Genomic DNA, 21,727 nt, shown 5'->3' on the forward strand with positions numbered 1-21,727 from the left:
CTGCACAGGCGCGTACGGCCGTGCATGCCGCAGAGCCACGCCGCGTGTGCGGAGCCTCGGCCGTGCTTTGCGGGTGGGGAGCGGAGCGCTGGCGGGAAGGGGGCCCAGCGCCGGCTGTGCCACCGGCCTCCCCGGCCTCCCGCTCCCCCCCGGCTCACACGGGCCGGTGGCTGTGGCCTTTCCCGCCGCTCTCCGTGCGTGGATCCCTAGGCTGCCCCTACCGCGGCGGCGGGAGGCGCCAACCGAGCCAGGAGAAACCACCCGCCGCCGCCCGTAGGCCTTCGGGCCGCCGCCCCGCCCCGCTCCCGGCCGGCGGGGCCCCTCGAGGCCGCCGCTCTCGGCCTCGGCCCGCCGCCTCGGGGGGACGCCCGGCCGGCGGCCCTGAGGGGAGCGGGCGGCGGCGCGACCCTGGCCCCGGTGCCCGCCGCCATCTTCCCGCGCAGCCCAGGCGCCGCCGCGATGGCCAGCGTCTCCTACCACATCTCCAGCCTGCTGGAGAAGATGACCTCCGCCGACAAGGACTTCAGGTGCGGGGGCACGGGCCGCAGCCACCTGGGAGCAGCGCCTTGGGCCCCGGGGGGGCTGCACGGGCGGGGGGCTTCCCGCTGGGAGGCCCCTGCGCGCTTTTGGGGGGTCCGTTCACACTGGAAGCCCCCCGCCCCACTGGGGGGTGTCCCTTCGCACTTTGAGGGAGTCCTTTGGCACTTTCCGGAGTCCCCTCCCCCCGGAACCTCCCCGTCCCATGGGGAGGGTGTCCCTTCGCACTTTGGGGGGTCTCTTCCCACTAGACGCCCCCCGCACCACTGAGAGGGGGGGTCCCTTCGCACTGGAGGGACCCTGTTCCTCAGGAGCAGGCACGGTACCTCCACCCTGCCGGCAGGTAAATCCCAACAGTTGGTGTTCAGAGTGTTTCTATATCAGAATTAGTTATTTACAGTATTTCAATCTAACTGTTCTTCTGGCTGCGGGGGTGTGGTGTAGAGAGACCCACCACCTTCCTCTGCCTTGCCTAGATCGCTGTGTAATGGAAGGGAACGAGCAAAGTGGAAGGGGAAATAAAAGTCCTGTCAGCTGGATTTAAATTCTGGCTTCTTTTGCAAATGAAGAACGTTGTAGCAAAAATGCTGAAATATTTCTTTGTTTTTCTGCTAGAGTGGGATGGTCAGTGCATTAAAAAGTCTGGGAGACACTAGTCTGAGAAGCTGTGCCACCCATGTGATGGATGCTGCAGATACTGGCTGTGCTCAGATTGCTTTAAGAACTGTTTCCGTGCAATGGGAAAACAAGCCTCCCTAGCCAAACTGATTCTTTTATTTTCTTTGGTTATGTCCACAGAAAATTTTGATATCCTTTTAGGTTTGGGGCCAGTGACTCGGATTCTTAAGGTGCTTTGTAATAAATTGTTTTAAGTGTGAAAGACTTCAACCATGAGCATATCAATCTCTCAGTATCAATCTGGAAGGTGGCATTTGTGTCAGACTTGGTATTTCGAGGTCTTTTAGAAGAGAGGGGTTAGTGGTACCCTAGAAGTAGGTTGATTTTTGCAGAGGCTGCTGATGGTTTTTCTGATGTTAAAATCGGTACTTTTTAAAGAATGTTCAATGATGGTGTTACCGAAATCTCGGAATGAAGAACTTATCGACACCAATGTGATGTAGATAAGTAGACACTTCAAACCAGATGTGCCCAACACAGGCACGTTACAGAGGTATTCCAAAGCCATTTCCTCCTAGCACACGGTCAAATGTGAGCTTGTGTCTGTCTTCAGTTGCATGACTGTTATAGGACCAGGTTTCATGTGCTTTCCTCCTATAAATGCACCTCTGTGCCCGTTTCCAAGGGCCTGTGGGCAGGATGGCAGCAGGTAACAAGTCCAAAGCTGGATGTGCTGCCGCAGAAGACTCTGCTCAGCCCGTGGCCATAATTGGTCATGCTTGCAAGTACAGCTTAATAACTCTCAGAAAATCAAAATTACCTTGCATGTTGTTAGCATTATAGGGCAAAGTCCCTCTGTTTTTCTCATTTTGGATTTTGGGCTGGCTATCTAACGCCACAGCAGTCCCTCATTCCAGATGTACCTGGTTGCTGCTCAGGAACGGGCTTGCAGATTGAAGACACAACTGTTGCCCTGGTACACGAGGGCTGTTACATGCTGAATGAATTACATCAGAGCCTAATTTAAGGCGGAGGTGTCCTTTGGTAAATGAGAGTGAAGAGCTGCTCTGTGGTTCCACGTAGACATCCATCACTGTGCTGGGGCTAACATTAGGAAGCAGCTAATATATGATAGCCACACTTCTATTTCTCAGAACCTTAGACTTCTGTACTAGCACCTCTTACATTTCTTGCTCCCAGGAAAATAGATACTTTCCAGAACTTCTCAATATCCATTTTGACATTGTCTCTGTTAGAAAAATATATTGGCTAATAGTCAGCTGGGAGTTTGTTTTTCCTTCTAAGCTGGAATGATAAATACTTGCTTGGTTTTGTGCATAGCAGTCTAAATACAGCCTAGGGAACTTCCAAGGTATAGTTTGCATGGAATCATGGCTTTATTTTTCATTTTTGAGCTTGATAGGCTTTATCTATGCGTGAGATAATACTATCAGTGCTAAATAAGCCAGGAAGAACAGAGCCAGGTGCATGCTTAGACCCTAGACTGATTTTCCTAGGCTGGGCAATTGGTGAAAAAAAACCCACAGTGTTTTTTTCTAGCATAGTTAACCATCTTGATTTAGTCACTAGAAAAAAATACACAAGCTGGGTGCCAGTTTTAGAGTTTTAGTTTACCCCATCCCTGTCGTGTATTTTAAGTAGCATAGAGAATGTATATTTCTCATTTTCACAGATTCCTAGGCTAAAGCCTTTTCACCAGCTACCTCTACCTGAGTTTTCTGCTTGTAAGATAGTAATAAATCTTTACAGTGTCTGGAAAGATAAGGTAAGATACTCTTTGAAAGTGTGTTCTCATACAAGGAGTAATTGCCAAGTTTCATTTTCCAAAGTGATGTGAAGGAAATGCATTTGTGTCTGTGTATCAGCCAATCCACTTTTGCTATATGATCTTTCAGGTTTATGGCCACTAACGACCTGATGATGGAACTACAGAAAGATTCAATAAAACTAGATGAAGACAGCGAGAAAAAAGTTGTGAAAATGCTTTTGAAATTGCTGGAGGACAAGAATGGGGAAGTACAGAACCTTGCTGTCAAGTGGTAAGAGCCTTGGCAGTACTTGCCATATTCCTTGGCAATAGTAAAGCTGTGACACACTGTGGAGAGGATGTTAGAGCAGAGCCTGGCCCTGCGGCACTGGCACCTTACTCAAACCTCCCTTTGTGTAGGGGCTTTCCCTCTCATGCCAGGCATGACATTTGCTTTTCCTGTTGACGTTCAGAAAGGATAAGCATGCAGATGTCTTTGTAGAAGCAGTAGGTGATTTTGGGAGTAGTTCACTGTTTATGTTATGAATCTTACCACATTAATAGTAGCGTGCCTAAGATTTCATTTCTTCAGAGAGAAGCCCAGTTTAAAATTTTGATCACCGAGTCCCTCAGCTTTCTTGGGCTTTGAAATCCGGTGCTAAATTGCCCAGTGGTCCTATCTTTGGTAGAGATGATACTAAACATGTATAGCCCTTCAAAAATCGCATTTGAATTTCAGGTCCGAATCCTGCTCTTCAAGGGCATTTTCATTAAAGTTTATAATGCACTCAGGTTTTTTCTCTGCTTTGACTCCCAAGTGTAACCTGTGCAGTTGCTTTGCCTTTGACCATTTCAGTATTTTTTTAATCCAAATGAAAAAGGCAGAAGGTTCCTTTATTACTGAATCACCTGATGAAGTGATCCTGCTGCTGACATAGTCTTTTCTGTCTTTTTCCCCCAGCATGTCTAAATGGGAGTGTTCATTGTAGAAATGAAATTGAATGGGTCAGTTCATGCACAGGGCTCCAGAAAGGTGGGCCATTTAGAGACAACTTTGGGTTCCTGTTTTTTCCTACTGTGGATCTTATTCACGTTCCCTTCTTTATAACCATATACTGCTTCTGTCCCTGAACTTTCCCTGTGACCTTTGGCCCTTTCTTTCTGACTCCCACTGTCTTGACTTTTTCTGGCTCTGTTCCGGTGTCTGCCTGCTTTGGGTTTGTTTATTCTGTTTAAGGCAAAACAGTTGGACACTGAACAGAGCACAAATGTCTTTGCTTATCTGTGGTTGTGTTAGCAATGAGTCCATACTCATTACAATCTCTCATTCATCCAGAGTGTGATAATGAGAAGGCCTCAAAATGGAACCAGTAATATTTTAATTTCATACTTATGGAAGTACTTCTAACACTTAATGCCCAGTCAGTTTCTCCCAGCCAGATGGCAAGGATCTCCAAGAAGTGTGATGGTTTGAGGGCACTGGCAGTTGGATTAGGCCCAAGTGTGGATCTGTGCAGCCCACATCAGGATTCAGTAGTGAGTTAGGAAACTAATGAAAGGTCTTGCAGTTGATTTTATTATCTGAAACTATGATCTTACTTCAGAGGAAAGTTGAAATCAAACTTCACACCCAAAAAGCTCACAGATTTGAAATCCCTACAAAAACTTGCCCTGTTTCTGATTCTGTGATTTTTTTTTTTTTTAATTTTTTGTTTTATTTAGGTGAGTTCCTCAGCTTCTCTGTGCCTCAGTGCTGCTGCCTGTAAAGTAGGGATAACTATCAGTTCTTTTCTGCATGTTGAGGTGTAAGATTGAACACTACTTGCACAAAGTCTTATTATTTAGTATTTTCTAATTCTTGTATTTCAGAGTAGCTACTCAGACAAGACTTGTCTGAGTCTTGTCTTAAACAGCTATTCTTGTCCCGATCATTGAGTTTAGGAATGGTCTTATACGGAATAGACTGTGAGTTTGCTTCATGTACTCTGGAAAACACTGTGCATATACAGTGTTTGTTAAGCATGCTGTTAGGGTTAATTGTGGTGTGTCAGGAGGCAGACAGCTACCTGTGCATAGGTGTTCCATACAGTTTGCATTACTGGAGCTATGCCAAAATGAAGAGAGAAAAAGAAGACAGAAAATGTATTTTTGTACAAGGATTTTATAAACTATGTTCGTCAATAAACATTATAGAGTACATGTGTCTTTTAGCACTGTGTCTTTTCATACAAACTTGTAAGAAAACATAAATCATCAAGGCCAATGTTTTGACAGTTCTGTTCAGCTCCCACTGAAGTCAGAGACTTTTACCACTGAACTTCTCCTATGTGTAAACTAAAGTGAAAGAAATGTATGTTGGAAGCCCTACATTTCTCTCTGTCTCTTTTTGTACTCTATAGGCAACTTATAGCCTTTCATTTTGAGCTATGTGGACACGTAGCACTGATGTTAGTCCCCAGGGATCAGTGGCTGTGCCCTAGTATTATGCAGCATACAGAGCCAAACCCTCCAGTTCCTTTTTTTGTCTAACAGGTAAAAAGAAGAAAAAAATAACCACCCACAAGCCTCCAAAGGGTCAAATTAGTCCTCCCCTCCATTTTCTATTTTCACTTGGCCATGTGGACAGCCTACTGAGAGAGGGGGGGGGCGGGAAAAGAACTGTGAAACCTTCAGGATTTTTGCTCCGGAACACGAGCATGGTGATTTTTACAACTCTAGAACTCTGTTTAGAAAAACAGTTGTGCTGCACATGAATCACAGGGAGCTGTTCAATTCTCATATGTTTTTTGAAACAAAAGGAAAAAAAAAACTATATTATTCAGTTCAAATCATTCAATATTGACTAGTCCCCACAAGAAAGGGAACAAGGAAGCAGTGACTAACATTTTGCACCTGGTGCAGAATATTAGAGCACAGCCACATCACTGCTACAGCAAGGAGCTGCTTCTCTGCAGGGTGATGCTGACTCACGAGAAATAGAAAAGAACCTATAGCATGTCAGGAATCCCTGTGCAGGCCCAGATCCTTCCAAAGCCAAGTTTCTGGATTTGGCCATGAAGAATTACCTGGTGGTGTTAATCTTTAAGCTAGGGCCCCAGTTCTTCATCTGGGCAGACCACTAGTGGGAGAGGAGGGGTGGCTTAACCATGGGGGCCTGCGCATGGATCTTTGCGGCTGGTGGGTCATGGAGCATGGGCAAGCTCACTCAACCTGTCAAAGAGTGACATGTTGTAAGTATTTTCTGTGGGTGTTTGCTAAAACAAGAAGGTGGAATTTTCTGTGGCATGATGTTTCTACTCATCTGTGTTTGCTTCTCATGAGAATTCTAGCAAACAGATTTGCTGTATATGAAACAGCAATTTCTTAGGAAGAGATACAGAACATGCATGGGAAACAAATGCCTTTTGAATTCATTAGCTCAGTTCAAAGAGTTAAGTGCCGCTGGTTAGGGAAGGAAAGTAGTAACGTGACTTTCTGAAATACAGTTAGAACTTTACGTTTTAGCTAGTTGCCTTGTAAAATTGCAAAAATAAGTAGTTACAGAGAAATGCTGACAAACACTCTATGCACAAATTTGAGTGCAAACTTCCCAGGAAACACAGGTTGTCAACAGAAAGTTTTTATAATAATAATTATTATTATTTTTAAAAGAGTGCAGGGGAAAGGGAGAGGCCTTCCTTCTGTTGTAGTTCTGAGCCTTGGCTCAAGTTAAGAGGTTTTCACACACACAGCAGAGGGCAATAGGTAGCTAATTGTGAAAATCCATTTGGCATTTCTTCCTGAAAGTCAGTTTTTGATGGTTGGGTTGGTTTTGTGTTTGTATTTTTTTTTCTTTTTCCAAAACCTGACAGTAGATTTTACCATTACTCTGTGTAACGTGCTTGGTTTTGTAAAAATTCACTGTCTTGTAATTTCTGAGGTGTTCCTTCCAGTAAGATCTTAACTGGCCTCATGTTTGCACTAATTGATGTGAAATGTTCTCCTACAGGTCTGATCTAAAGTCTAATACAGAGTTAACTGAGGCAACAATGCAGTGTACGTAAACCTGGGGACATGACAAGAGCTGCAGGATAGCGTTGGTTGATAACAATGTTTTGCTAATATTTGCACTTGGGGCTGAGCTGCCTTTAAGGAGAAGTGAGCCTGAGCATCCCTTCTGATGGTGGAAAGCATCGCTCTTCCTCTTCATTCTGACTGGCTTTTCTTCCCACAGTCTGGGCCCACTGGTTGGCAAAGTGAAGGAGTACCAGGTGGAAACCATTGTGGATACGCTGTGCACAAACATGTTATCAGACAAGGAACAGCTGCGAGATATCTCCAGCATTGGACTGAAAACAGTCATCTCTGAGCTGCCACCAGCTTCTACCGGTAACATGTCTGACCTTGTTTGCCAGACTGAGGCAACAGGGAATCATGGCTTTGGGGAAACAGGAAAACTTGTAGCTCAGAGTCTAAAAGTTACAGATTCCTTATTCACCTGCTAGAGGACAGCTAATGAAATAAGGAGGAGAGATAGTAGAAGCTCAGACACCAATGTGATTAAAGCTGGGATGAAGCAAAAATGTGAGCTGGTCACCCTGAGGATACTTAAGTCTGAAACTGCATCTGAGTTCATGGAGCAATCCATTTCTGTCTACAGCAGACCTAAAGCATGCAGTGTGCATCACAATACTGCTGTTTGGGCAGTCTGGCAGGGCTGTTCATCTCCATGTCAGCCGTGCCACTATTCTCTGCGATCTCAGCAGTGCCAGCACTGCACCACCTTCTGTCTGCAGCCTGGCTGGGCCAAGACTTCTGACTGCCACAGCTACCCTGGCTGGCTGCTTCTCCTGCTTTTGGAACTACGTATTCCAAAAATGCAGCAGCTATTCGGGAGATATCTGAGACTCCCAGAGATTTAAGTTTCCTCTGCAGCTATCTCATGTATCTGTTGTTCCTTCATGGTGGGTGGCCGTGGCAGTGCTGCCAGGCTGCTGGATTTTAGATTGGGAGGAGAACTAAAATTAATATGCATATACTTGCTGAATTCCTCTCTTAATTTTGCAAAATGTTAAGCTCTTGTGAGCCTTCCTTTCAGAATCCTTCATTTAACATAAATCACATGAACTGGAACCGTTTTAGGGTAGCATCAGATAAGTCATCTCCTTAAGGGTTGAGATTGACACTGTATAGGTAGAAGGCAGCAAAAGCAGTGTGGGTGTGTTGCAAAGTAGAGAGGCTGGACATCTCCCCCTGTGCTTTCTTCACCCTAAGCCCCACTCCATGTGGTTGCTGTTGCTGTGGTGCTGTCTGGAGCAAAGGGAAGGTTTGAAATAATAGTCCAAGAAACAGCGTGCACTTGAGGCAGACTCTCAGTGTTGTACAGCAGTTAATGATGCTCCTAGGATGTTCCACTTCTGCTGTCTCTGTTGCATCACAGAGGCTGTTCAGAAAGGTGTGGGAAGCAATTGTCCCTTTCTGTGAAAGTTTTGTGGAATTTGAAATTGCTTGTGCGTTGTACTGAACCAACTGGGAGAAATCCCACAACAGAAATCAGTGCTGAGACAGGCACACCCCAGCATGAGGACTAAACTGGTATCGAGACATTGATCTGGACTGTAGGAGATTGAGGTTCTGGACTGTATTTGTAATTTCAACACGTTCTGGAACCTGGGTAATATATATATGGATTTATCTAGTTCTAATCTTAAATTTCATCATGGAGCTGAGAAACGGTTTCTGCCAAGACTGCTCTTCCTATCAAGAAAACCTCAATTTGTTGAAACTGAACATTTTCAAGTTAAAAATGGGAGAAAACGCTACCTAGCTCTTCCGCATCACGTGGATCTGGGAGCTGCCTGTGAGACAGCCAGGGCGTTTTAGGGTAAAAAACACTCTCCAAGAAGAGAAGCTTCTTCCAAGCAGTTAATGCATCATACTGCAGAGGGAGATACCTCACTGTTTGCAGTGTGTATCCACTATCTCAAACAAAAGCTAGTTGACTGCTGTTCTGGTTAGGTCTCCCAGTGGTGATTTATTTTTTTAAGGTAGGAGGATTGTATGGTTCTTAGCAGTAAAAATACTTCTTTTTAACTGACAGTGGAGAAAAATCTCTCTTGCAGGCTCCACCATGACAGCAAATGTGTGCAAAAAGATCACAGCCCAGCTGACAGGAGCCATTGGCAAGCAGGAGGATGTATCTGTGCAGCTGGAGGCTCTTGACATCCTGTCAGATATGCTGAGCAGGTACCAAAGGATTTTCTTCTTACAGCTATGTATGGCAGGGGGCTGTATGTATGTGTTTGCTTTTGACTTCTCTATTTCCCTAATCCTACTATGAGGACTTAAAAATAAAGGATTTGGGTTGGCTGCCACTGGGGAATATCTCTGCAGAGCAGATGCCCCAGCAGGGATGAGAAATGACACGCTGAGCCTTTCTGTGCTTGGGAATAGCAGTAACATTGGTGATGGATCCCACAGAGGCACAGTTCAAACAAATGTAGGGAGGGAGAGGGCAAGGCAGGGAAGTTTATTTTAGCCCTGTGATCTGGTCACACGTGCATTTTTTTCCCAGCTGCCTCTTTCTCTTGTTACATAAGTCAGAGTGACAGTGTCATGTGTCAACTGCATGCAGGAAATTCTTGGCAAACCCCCAGGTCATCCAGAAGGACACAGCCAAAATCAAACTCCTCTGTGATGGAGAAAATAACCTCTCCCTGTGTTTTACAGAACAAGTCAGTGTTCAGACCAAAATGCCAAACCCACCCTTTTCCTCTCCCTCCCCACAATACGCATGAAGTCTTCATAGCTGAAGGATTTTTACATTTTTTGCTGGCAAGAGGGCTTTTTCTTTGAGGCTTTGACTTTAAACTTCTGCCTTGTTCTGTTGATTGCAGACTAGGGGGAACACTCTACTCTTTCCACTCCTCCATCCTCAACTGCCTCCTACCCCAGCTGACAAGCCCCAGGCTGGCAGTATGTAAAAGGGCCATCATTGCCTTGGGTCATCTTGTCTTGACCTGCAGCGGAAACATCTTCTCAGAGCTCACAGAGCATCTGCTTTCTGAGCTGAAGAGGAATGAGTCTACTTCGACTACCAGGACGTACATTCAGTGTGTCGCTGGCATCAGCAGGCAGGCTGGACACCGTGTAGGTAGGATGAGCAACTTGAAGTGACACTGAGAAACTTGCATGCATTTTAGAGCAGCTCCTTTCAGTAATAAGCCTGCTCACTTTGTTCCTAACGTGTTAGTGGCTTGTGCTTTGTGACTCCCTCTGCGGTCCTGACTTAGCTCTCTGATCTCCACTTGGAAGGGAGGAGACACCAGAGTAACTCTCTGGCTGCCCTTGTGCAGTGATTTCATCTCAAGGTCTTGTGGCGCTTCCCTGGTCTGAATTAACACCTCTGTGAATTAGGTCCGTGAATTCACCCCACTTTAAATGAGAGGAGAAATGGAGGGCAGCATATTGTATTACTTTTCTAAAAGATCTGACAGAGCTGAGATTAGGTCCTAGAAGATCTTTTATCACAGCTCTTTCTGTAACTGAAATGCCCACAAGGGGCTGAAGACAGGGAACAGGGGTCATCTGCTGAAAACCCCCGCAAGACTGGTCTTTGCTGAGCTGCTGGCTCCTTGCCCATGAGGTCCAGGGGAGGCACGCTCTGCCAGGCACACAAAGGAAGTGGAAGATGGTGAGCTTGGTGAGCTGTTAGCTGCTTGGATGAGTGAAGGCTGGAATGTTTGTTCACCATTGCTTACTTTGTCTTTCCCAGGAGAACATCTGGAGAAGATAGTTCCTCTGATTGTTCAGTACTGTAATGTGGAAGATGATGAGCTGAGAGAGTACTGCTTTCAGGCCTTTGAGTCTTTTGTGAGAAGGTGTGTGCCTGTGTGCCATCCTGTGCATCAGTGTCCTCCTAGTGTAAATTATCTGTATGTTCAGCATCCAGGGTTGAGTGTCTTCCTACATGCATTCCTGTTGGGAAAGACAGTTTGCAAATGAAATCTCCACATGCAGATTGGGCATGAGTTACGAGATGTTTTACCTCAATGTGTGAGAGTGTTTCTGTATTGGTTTTGCAGGAGTGGGAGTTTTCCTTGTCCTTGGAGAATTCCTCAGCAAGAGGGAACTGCCTCGCTCCTGGTGCGTGAAGGGAGTGGGAGGCAGGAAGGGGACTCAGGCAGAAGAGCTGCTGAGCTGCAGCTCTGTTGTTGTTTGGTCAAACGTTTACTGCTTGTCTTGGAAAAGGAGCTCTGCAGAGCTGCTGAGGTTTTCTGTCATGAAGGAAGGCTTCAGCGAGGTGGTAAAGGCAATTTATTTAATTTTTTTTTCCTTACAGAAATCACTGCATCCTCCCCAGGGGAATGTGGTCTTGCTTCATGCACAGCAGGAAGGAGCAGCTCGGGTTTAACTCACGTTAGGAAAATGTTCATACAGTCTGTGAGGCATTTTGGGATCCTTTTGAGATTAATTATATTATCTTGATATTTAAAATAGCTTGGTCTTCAATTTATTAACTCTTAGGATTTTTATTTGTCATGATAGGTGCCCAAAGGAAATCGACCCTCATATCCCTAATGTGATGGGGTTATGTTTGAAGTACATCACCTTTGACCCAAACTACAACTATGATAACGAGGAGGAAGAGATGATGGAAACTGAAAATGGGGAGGATGAAGAGCAAGGTGCCTGCTAGTGAGGATGACTGTGCTCAGCAGAACACTGGGTTAACATTTCTCCCCTTCCTGCTTTCTCACCCTCTGTGATGTTACTTTTCAGATCTGCTTCAAGACAGTCAGTTCTTTTAAATGGCTTATTTTAATTTGCCAATGGTAATAACATAGCTGTATGTCCAGAGTTCCAGCAGTAACTCAGTTTGTTTTTAGGTTTTTTCCTGACAAGATCCTCAGATCTCTGCCTGTCTTAGGCAACAGTGAAAACACTGAAACTTGAAATCTGAACTCGCTTAGTGGAGGGCTAGACCAAAGAAGCACTGTTCTTCCTGTGCCTGCTGACTGCAGGAGTTCCTTGGAGCACACCCAACAAGCAGCCAGGCTTACCTCTCTGTTTACTAGGCTGTTTTCCACACATACACATTGTTGCTGAGCACAACAGCCAGTCGAGGCTTGCTTTGCTGTCACTTGGGGGCTCCAGAGCCTGTAATTCTGCACTTGTGCCCGTTTGCAAGGCTGGTTCCTTGTTTCTGCAGGAAGATGTATATGCTTAACTGCTATTTTCAGTGAAAGCCTGCAATTTTGGTGTAACAGTTTTAGGGCAACTTAACAGCCTACAAACATAGTAGCTGCACAATTACATTTTTACCTTAAGGTAGATATTTTTTACTACTTTGTATCAGAAAAGAGCAAAGTTACAGTCCTGAACACTTCAGAGTGCTACCATTAAAAGGTCTTGGTCCACCACTGAAAACATCTTGGAAATCAGTGAAAGTTAGCTGTCTTCAAAAGACGTCTTTCGTTTATTTTCTGAATTGTGTTTACTTTGAGGTGAATGTTGAGCCTTGGTCGGCCTCTTAACTATAGACAGTATTTCATAATGTGTCTCATTCTGTTTATAGCCACATATAGCGTGACAGCTAAAAGCCAAAGTTAGAACAAGTTCCTTGGAAGGAAGGCATTTTTGTTTACTTTCATGCTAATTGCAGTAAGATCCTGTCCAGGATTGGAGAATATGTTAATTGTTCTGCTAATAACATAGTAAATTGTTATGCTGTTTTGTGCCATTCAGGAATTGCTAAGACAAATATTTAAGTATTTCTGGCTTTAAAATCTGGGAACCTCAGTCTCCCTTCAGAACAAAAGCCTTGATGCCCGAGTTGAAGTGGCCAGTGAGGGCAGTAACAGTAAGGTTTATTCTCCAGCATCTCTTGGAACAGAAGAATCTGACACAGGGCAGCCCTGGGTCATATTGGCTAGTAATGATGTCTGTAGGGACAGGCTACTCTGGATGGTTTCATGTTCCCAGATATGTGTGAGTTACTGGCATCTCTCTGTCCATTCAGCTGGGGAGGGAAGCTCTGAGGATCAAGTGGTCCTCCAGCTCTGGTTTTCTCCTAATGGTGCACCTTGCTTTCCCTTGTCGGCTTTCCAGAAAGCGATGATGAGTACAGTGACGATGATGACATCAGCTGGAAAGTCCGCAGGTCTGCAGCGAAGTGCCTCGAGGCCATTGTCAGCAGCAGGCATGATCTCCTTCAGGACTTCTACAAAACTCTTTCCCCAGTCTTGATAAGCAGATTCAAAGAGAGGGAGGAGAACGTCAAAGCTGACATCTTCAGTGCTTATATCTCCTTGCTGAAGCAAACGCTGCCCATCCAGAGCTGGCTGCATGCTTCAGATGCCTCTGGCAAAGATGATGTTCCCTTGACAATGCTTCAGAACCAGGTGCGTGAGAAGATGGCAGGCTGGGTTAAATCAGAAAGCAATGAAGTCGGTACCACGCCACTGATGAATATGATGAATATGCCTAGTAGTTAAGCTTGAGAACGGAGCTAACTGAAGGAGCCCTTGGGCATGCAAATCCTGAGGACTGACCGTTTGCTGTTTGTCCCCCACTGTTCTCAGAGAGCGTGCGCTAAGCTGTTGCAGGAGCACTGAGGTGTAACCTGCACTGCTCCCCCTCCGCTGGCCTCTGGCACATGTTTGCAGACTGTGTATGAGACAGGTCAGCCTTTGGGTGAAGCATCAGTCTGTTCTACAGTTACTCCAGCTGCTGCTCAGGAAATGCATTGAATAATTTCTGGTAGAAAGGTACCAGATTAGGCCACTGGAAGCCCTGTAAGGTTTGGACCTGTTTGGTAGGTGCAGCAGAGTACGCAACTCTGTTCATTATGGGAGAACAGCCAGTGGCATCCAGGGTAGCTTGCTGTCGTGCATGCTGTCTGTACGTCACTGCTGATCAAACAAACAGTAGTGGAAGTGATTTTTCTGATGCACTGCTTTAATTTAGAAATAGGCTGTAGTAATTATAGCCAGAATAATTTAGCCACACATGCTGATCAGGACCTGCCTAGCCCAGGATCCTTGCTAACACTGTGGTGCACACATGCCATATTAGAAGACAAAAGAAACAGTGGAAATAACCATGTTGTTATAGAATAGCGTGACCATGAGAGCAGCCTTTTCTGGCTGATGCTACTACTGACTGGTGAGTCTTTGAAGCAGGAGGATTAGAATCCCTGCCAAAATGTAATTACTTCACTGATTAATCATCTTATATGTGTGAGATATTTATGTAAATAACTTGCACCTCCGCCCTGTGGTTCATTTTTTGATTTCACTGGAACTTTTTTTTATTTCACTGGAACACTGGCAGGGGTTCCCGAGTTTTAAATAACAGTGATGGGGCTAGATCCTTAAACAGCAGACGAGGAAGGAATCATAAAACTCTAAGCTCCTTTAGTTTAGCAGTGTGTCCTGGTCTGATCATTTTGTTGTGTTTCTTTAAGCGCCTGTATTAGGGGTAACACCAACTTCAGGAAGGGCTGCTTAGAATTCTGTTTGTAGAATATGGAAAAGAAGAATAACATCCCCTCCCACTCTTCTGTTCATGTATCTTTTCTTCACGTGCACTGTCTTGTAATCTATCCCAAGTCTGTTCTCTGGTGAACAGGTGCACTGTGTCTTGCTGTCTGCCTGGTAGTTCTCTTGCTGTACTGTTAGTGCTTCTGGCTCAGCTGAGGAAGCAGCTTTGGTAGCGTAGGTTGGTGCCCTGGAAGCTGGGATGACTCAGGTTTCTTTCTGATTTTCTTTTCCAAACTGCAGGTCCCCAACATCGTCAAGGCCTTGCACAAGCAGCTGAAGGAAAAGAGCATCAAATCAAGACAGGGTTGTTTAAGCCTCCTGACAGAACTGGCCAATGTTCTCCCTGGTTGCCTGGCAGATCACATCCCTGCACTTGTCCCTGGTAAACTTGTCTGTGGGCTGAGGGCGAAGGAGGGTTGGCTCAATCCATTCCTAACATGTATGCTCCTTGCCTACACGTTCCAGTTTTATTCCTGTGTATTATTCTGCTCAGCATCAGGACATACATATCCAGTTCTGCTCTGTGTTGATGTGCTAAACAGCTCCCAGATCATTCGTGGCTTCTGTCTACACCTGAAAGCCAGGATAATAATATCAAGTTCATTTCCACAGCCCCCTGAAGGATGCTTTTAGCAGGGCCTATTCCAACCTGCTTTGAAACTGGCTGGAATAATGTGGTAGCCTGCTGCAATCAGTAACACAAGTGTCATTATTTTATTATTTTTTTTGCAAAATGCAGTGGCATTTAAAAAAATTATTTGTATTGGCTGATTATTTAATTTGCACCACTCTGTTTTTCTCTGAGCTTTCCTATAGTCTGCCTATAGTCTCATGAAGCATCCCACAGCTGAAGGCCTCGTAATACTAAGGTCCTGCTTTTGCTTTTGGTGTGACTGTACACTAAATATAAAAAAAGTCTCCTGTGATTGTCCCTGGGCCACATACATGCACCTCCCTCTTTGGAAAAAGACATTCAAACCAAGAGCCAGGCATGACTTCAGGGGTGGCAAGCAGTGTTGTTGTAAATATTTCTCAGTAAGTCTTCTAGGAAACATAAATATGTGCCACAGAAACTGGACTTGGAAGTATAGCCCTTCTGCAAAGGCAGTCCATCTTTAATGGTCCACCATTATGTTCAAACAATACTAACACAGATGTAAAACTAGATAAACGTAGAGCCCTGCTTTCTTTTTTTTTAAGACTTTCAACAGAAGAATGAAAGAAAAACTCAACAAGGGGCATTTCTGCTGCCCAGAGTGCCTGTTGTTGAGACTAGGCTTTCCCAGTCTTACTTCCGTGCCATTTTGTCATGCTTAGTTGCACTTGACTAAGCATCCCTTCTCCTCTCAGCCCAGGATGACTTCGAATTAACTTCCTAAGTTTTTGTAGCCAGCCATCCAGGACTGCTAGAAAGACCAGTTATGTCTGAATTGCTGCTTCCTGGAAAGCAGAAAGATGGCAAGGAGAGTAGCTCTCTCTAATGTATCTTTTGGGTGGGGAGAGGAAAGAAAGAAAACTGATTCCAATTGCGTCCTTCTTTGAGGGGGAGGGAGGTGTGATAAAAAACCATTTGATTAAATAAGACAGCAGTCATTCTTGTGGCTTCTGCACAGGTATTGTTTTCTCCTTGGCCGATAAATCCAGCTCCTCCAACATGAGGATTGATACGCTGTCTTTCCTTCATGTTCTTCTTTGCAACCACCAGCCAGAGGTATTTCATCCTCATATCAAAAGCCTGTTACCTCCTGTTGTGACCTGTATCGGAGACCCCTTTTATAAGATCACTTCAGAAGCTCTGCTGGTCACTCAGCAACTTGTGAAAGTTATCAGGCCTTTGGACAAATCTTGCAGTTTTGATGCCAAGCCCTATGTGAAGGACCTTTTCCCTGCTACTCTGAAGCGGCTGAAGGCAGCTGACATCGACCAGGAGGTGAAAGAGCGTGCTATCTCCTGCATGGGACAGATTATTTACAATCTGGGAGACCACTTAAGCACTGATCTCCAGCCAACCTTGAAGATATTTCTGGAGAGGCTCAAAAATGAAATTACCAGATTGACAACAGTCAAAGCATTAACCTTAATTGCTAGCTCTCCACTGAAAATAGATTTGAGACCCATTCTGGGGGAAGGTTTCCCCATTCTAGCCTCCTTCCTGAGAAAGAATCAACGTGCCTTGAAACTGAGCACTCTGACTGCTCTGGATATTCTGGTGAAGAACTACAGTGACAGCCTCAAGCCTGCCATGATAGAGTCTGTCCTAACAGAGCTCCCCGCTTTAATTACTGAGAATGACATGCATGTTTCGCAGGTGGCTATCGTGTTCCTTACTACTCTGGCTAAGGTTTACCCATCCTGTATCTCTAAGATCAGCGGTTCAGCTCTTGCTGAAGTCTTTCAGCTTGTCCACTCACCTTTGCTTCAGGGAGGGGCGCTGAATGCCATCGTAGACTTCTTCCAGGCTCTGGTTCTGGCAAAGGCGGCCACCATGTGCTACTCAGAGCTGATGAAGCAGCTGACTGCACCTGTTTATTCCTCAGGATTAGCCGGGGCATCACTGACGTTACACAAACAGGCATATTACTCTGTTGCAAAGTGCGTGGCAGCCCTTTCCTCAGCCTGCCCAAAGGAAGCCCCTGTGACCGTGAACCAGTTTATCCAGGATGTAAAAAACCCCAAGTCCAGCTCTGCTGTTAAAGTGCTAGCTTTCCTTTCACTGGCAGAGATAGGGCGCACCATGAACCTCAGTGCTCAGAGAGAACTCAAAACTGTCATCCTGGAGGCATTCACTTCCACCAGCGAAGAGGTGAAATCTGCCGCTTCCTATGCGTTGGGGAATGTCAGTGTTGGGAACCTTAAGGAGTATCTTCCCTTCATGCTGAAAGAGATTGTAACCCAGCCCAAGAGGCAATACCTCCTGCTGCACTCTCTAAAAGAAGTCATCAGCTCGTCCCCAGCCAATGGCCTCAAACCTTACGTGGAGGATATTTGGGCTCTGCTTTTCAAGCACTGTGAGTGCACAGAGGAAGGGACACGCAATGTGGTGGCTGAGTGCTTGGGGAAGCTGACTCTGGTGAATCCTTCTGAGCTGCTACCCCGGCTGAAAAAACAGCTGTCATCAGGTAACCAGAAGGGCGACAGTGAGTAAGAGTGGGGAAGTGCCTTCTTTTGCTGGAAAGTCCTCTTGTAAACTGCTAGTGGGCACAACAGGGAGCAAAGCCAGTTGCAGAGGCGAGAAGGAAATGAGAGATCTCTGCAAGGCGGGGATCAGAGGAGCACTGGTTTGCATGGGGGCCAGGAGGGTGTTGGGAACAGGGACCGCACATGGATATTGTGCAGAAGCAAGATTTAAACAAGGAGCTGTTAAGATAAATCCTCTGTTTTCTTTATCTCTTCAACACATGTAGTGTGAGCAAGAGCAAAATATGTACTACGACGTTGCAGCAATGATTTTGTCTCTTGGTCTTTCACTTTTTTCTTTCCATTTTCATGCAGGCTCTCCACATGCCCGGGGCACGGTGGTAACTGCAATCAAATTCACAATTGCAGACCAGCCTCAGCCCGTTGATGCTCTCCTGAAAGGCTGCATAGGTAGGCTACTACAAACAGCAATGGGAGCTGGGAACATGAGATGTCATTAGCACCTGAGGGATTTTTCACACCTATGTGAACCTCATCTAATCCAGTTAGTTTTTACCTGTGTTGCTCTGCTTTTGGGATTAAAGAGCAACACTATCATGTGAGTCCTTGTTAAATGCTCTGATGTCTTGCTCTTCGGCATGTTCCATTGGTGACAGAGTTTCTTAGGGAACGTAAGTTCCTTCTGCATTTAAACTTACAAATCCAGCATCTCACAACAAGGAGCTTGGAAAATATAACCTACATTAAAAGGGTCTTATGTCTCAGGAGCCTACGTCTCAGATCCTGTTGTATAAAATTGGGCCTTCTGTTTCAGACAAGTCTGAGCAGATGAGATTTGATCAAGAAAAAACCAAAATCCAACTTCCTTGAATACCAAAGCTTCTGATTTGACTTTACGATGAGGTAGCTAGAATCATGCAATTTGGTTTTATGCTCAAGTGCAGGAAAGTAACGTTTCTTCCATTTACTGAAGGGAGGGAAAGCATCTTGAATGTCTCTGTTAGACCGTGCCTCTAGAGTTACCTTACCATAGATGCTTTCATAACCAGGTTACCTGAAATACACTGTGATATAATTTTAAAAGACTTCTAAAACACTGCAGCAGGACTGACTGGCGTGTTCTTATTCCACAGGTGACTTCTTAAAAACCCTCCAGGATCCAGACTTGAACGTTCGACGTGTGGCTTTAGCCATGTTTAATTCTGCAGCTCACAACAAACCTTCTTTAATACGAGATTTATTAAGTGCAGTTCTCCCCAGCTTGTATAATGAAACGAAGGTCAGAAGGGAACTCATCCGGGAGGTATGTCATTAGTTCAGCTTGGGTGCAATACGGTTGGTGGCTGTGAAGCTGAGATGAAGATGCCTCCCTGTCTGCTATTAGGTGACAGCTGTATTTTTTTTCTTTTTTAAGGTAGAAATGGGGCCATTCAAGCACACAGTGGATGATGGCCTTGATGTGAGGAAAGCTGCTTTTGAGTGCATGTACACGCTGCTGGAAAGCTGCCTTGACCGACTGGATATCTACGAGTACCTGAACCATGTGGAGGATGGACTGAAAGATCACTATGACATTCGGGTAGATGTGCCTTAACTGCTGGAGGGTGGTGATGTCCCCGATGTTGTTCATTCTCTGGGGGCCTGGGCTTGAATGGAGCTGACGTCGCCACAGCAGAGTGCCCTTCCCGTGCTGTTTCCTGTTCTCTGCAACAGCTGCAGCCTTTCATCTGACGTTGTCTAGCTCTAGTTTGACCATGGTGGCCTTGAAAATGCAACCCTCATATAGTTGGTTTTATAGGAAATTTAGCAAAGTCTAAAATAATTTCCTTCTGCCTTTAAACTTATGATTGTCACTTGCTCAGTGGGGTCGCTGGCACTGTTGAAAAAAATACAGCTTTGTCATTTTTGAACGGCCTCATAGCATAGTAGGAAGCGTAACATCCTTTTCCTACTATTACTTGATTTACCTCCACTTAGAGGTGAGTACAGCAATGGCATGATCCCGGTGCTGAACACTGCCGTTTCTCTCAAAAGCTGTCAGCCCCGTACAGGCACCACATGCACCTGGGACCAGAGCCCAGCCATGCAACTCCTGTCTGCTGGCTGCCAGTGGCTGCATTTCTGATACCACCCAAGCTCCTACTGAACCCCTTTGCACAAGTGCAGAGCAGCTCGCCACTGTGCGGGTACTGCACGACACCCTGGGGAGAACAACCACATGGGCTTCAGCAGAGAGGACCCACGCTCAAAGCCTGGGGATCGGAGGGCGCGGTGAAGCAACCTGTTTTATCTTCCCTCCTTTGTCTAGATGCTGACTTTCATCATGTTGGCTCGGCTGTCCACGCTCTGTCCCAATGCTGTGCTGCAGCGGCTCGAGCGACTGATTGAGCCGCTCCGGGCAACGTGCTCCACCAAGGTAAGATCAGGCAGACAGCATGCCCCACTGGGGGTGGGCTGCGCCACAAAGCTGCTGCTGCAGTTAGCCTTCTGTTGCTGCTTCTGAGCAGCCTGCTCTCCCCATACTCCTCCAGCTAGAAAATAATCTGCTGGTCTCCATCTCTGCTGGTGTGCCTCATTCTTTGTGCCTGTACCATCTTTTCTAAATGCCAACCAAAAGTGGTGCTTTGGATCTGTAGGTAAAAGCTGGTTCCGTGAAACAGGAATTTGAAAAGCAGGATGAACTGAAGCGATCCGCCATGAGAGCAGTAGCTGCTCTCCTCACCATCCCTGAAGTAGAGAAAAGTCCAGCGATGGCTGAGTTTTCATCTCAGATCAGATCCAATCCTGAAATGGCATCACTTTTTGAGAGCATTCAGAAAGATTCTGCTTCCCTACCCACCTCAGAGTCAATGGACATGAGCTAAGTAAGATCTGCCTGTTACTCCACCACCTTCCTGCCCTCGCAACGCATTAACTGGGAGACGCCACAGACGGGACCAGGAAGAACCTCATCGCTCTGGTCCCTGCTGCAACAGCCACTTGCAAGTCACTGTCACTGGGCGCCATCAGGAGAAAAGGGCTGGTTCTGGCCGCATTTGTGAGCATCAGGCGCCTTGCTGAACTGTAATGAGACATGTGAGATAATAAGGGAAGCGCATCCTTATGCAGGGGAGGGGTTGGGAGACAAGTATTCTGATTTTTCAGGGAGTTTTTAAGGAGCGTACAAGGCAATCAAAATTGAGTGTGGTTCCATGAAAAATGCAAAGTACTTCCTGAAATATTTCCTTACTGCAGTATAAAGAAAAATTGTTTAAAACATATTTTTTTTAACCACTGCACATGCACTTTCTACCCTGAATTGCCTGAAGAACGTATTTATATTGTTTCACTAAATAACGTGGCTAAAAACAGGAAGTTCTGTCTTTGGTTAGTGATAAGCATCATAACCATAGGCCCCGTTTCAAAAAGGAGCACTGCATTAGCAGAGCCACAGGAGTTGCATGGGGCAGTGCACTGTCCCACTCCCCAGGCTTTCCACCCAGCGCTGCACTCAGTTCAGGGTTTCTGCAGTGTTTGGGCTATGCGCAGCTATCTTGACTCATTTTTATGGTTTCGACTGCAAAATACCTCAACCAGCTGTCTTCCAATGATTACATGATTGCATTATAGTAACAAACCTTACACTAAGCTTTTTTTGGTTTTTTTGCATTTAACACTGGCTTATCTTTCCTGCTTTCAGCAGCTCCGTGTTTGTGTTGAGCCACCAACACAAAGGCTGCAGGCCCTTGCAGCAAAGCTGGTGCTCAGTATTGTAGTGTGAGAGCACTAAGAGGTGAGCCAAGAGCTGGAGGTGCGAGCACACAAGCAGCACGCTAACCCTTCTATCATGCTCTATAGCAACTGTTGTGTTCAAATCCCGCTTTGCATAGGGGGAAAAAAAGCCTTAAGGAGAGGTAACGGCAAATTAGGTAACAAGGCCACTGTGACGGTTCCTCTAACTATGGAGCTGTAGTGAGCCTTCATTTCTTTCTTTCTAGAGTGGTTGATGTGAAAAATATTTATATAGTCCTGTGTGAAAGAATGCCCATTCTGTTTGAGTGGTATAAAAAATAAAGATATACCTGTGGCTCTGTGTGTTCTTGAATTCATTAGCTATCACAGTGATGTTGCAAATTGCTGCCACAAGGCCAACCTGGGACAAGCA

The 21,727-nt window shown here is 45.6% G+C and overlaps 1 protein-coding gene across 2 annotated transcripts; it reads left to right on the forward strand.

The window, feature by feature from the left end:
- The first annotated feature begins 35 nt into the window (after positions 1 to 35).
- Positions 36 to 21,649, forward strand: LOC102052219 (cullin-associated NEDD8-dissociated protein 1-like). Of its 2 annotated transcripts, none has more exons than XM_055707810.1 (15): positions 36 to 527; positions 3,072 to 3,215; positions 7,137 to 7,291; positions 9,025 to 9,148; positions 9,799 to 10,055; positions 10,677 to 10,782; positions 11,450 to 11,589; positions 13,013 to 13,305; positions 14,686 to 14,827; positions 16,059 to 17,564; positions 17,938 to 18,033; positions 18,717 to 18,886; positions 18,998 to 19,162; positions 19,892 to 19,999; positions 20,220 to 21,649. In XM_055707810.1, the coding sequence occupies exons 1-15, from the start codon at positions 460 to 462 to the stop codon at positions 20,445 to 20,447; spliced, it is 3,702 nt and encodes a 1,233-aa protein (XP_055563785.1). In that variant the 5' UTR covers positions 36 to 459; the 3' UTR covers positions 20,448 to 21,649. The 2 variants fall into 2 exon arrangements, with proteins under 2 accessions (XP_055563785.1, XP_055563787.1); XM_055707812.1 differs by lacking the exon at positions 36 to 527 and adding an exon at positions 3,885 to 3,956 and having other exon boundaries at positions 3,110 to 3,215.
- The last annotated feature ends 78 nt before the right edge of the window (positions 21,650 to 21,727 follow it).

This window comes from Falco cherrug, chromosome 4, assembly GCF_023634085.1.
Source record: "Falco cherrug isolate bFalChe1 chromosome 4, bFalChe1.pri, whole genome shotgun sequence".
Taxonomy (NCBI): Eukaryota; Metazoa; Chordata; class Aves; order Falconiformes; family Falconidae; genus Falco; species Falco cherrug.

Excerpts from the sequence above, each read along its gene's own strand:
- LOC102052219 (XM_055707810.1), top strand. The coding sequence starts at position 460 with ATGGCCAGCGTCTCCTACCACATCTCCAGCCTGCTGGAGAAGATGACC. Across the intron at positions 7,292-9,024 it reads GCTGCCACCAGCTTCTACCG|GCTCCACCATGACAGCAAAT; the intron begins GTAACATGTCTG and ends TCTCTCTTGCAG. Across the intron at positions 13,306-14,685 it reads TGACAATGCTTCAGAACCAG|GTCCCCAACATCGTCAAGGC; the intron begins GTGCGTGAGAAG and ends TCCAAACTGCAG.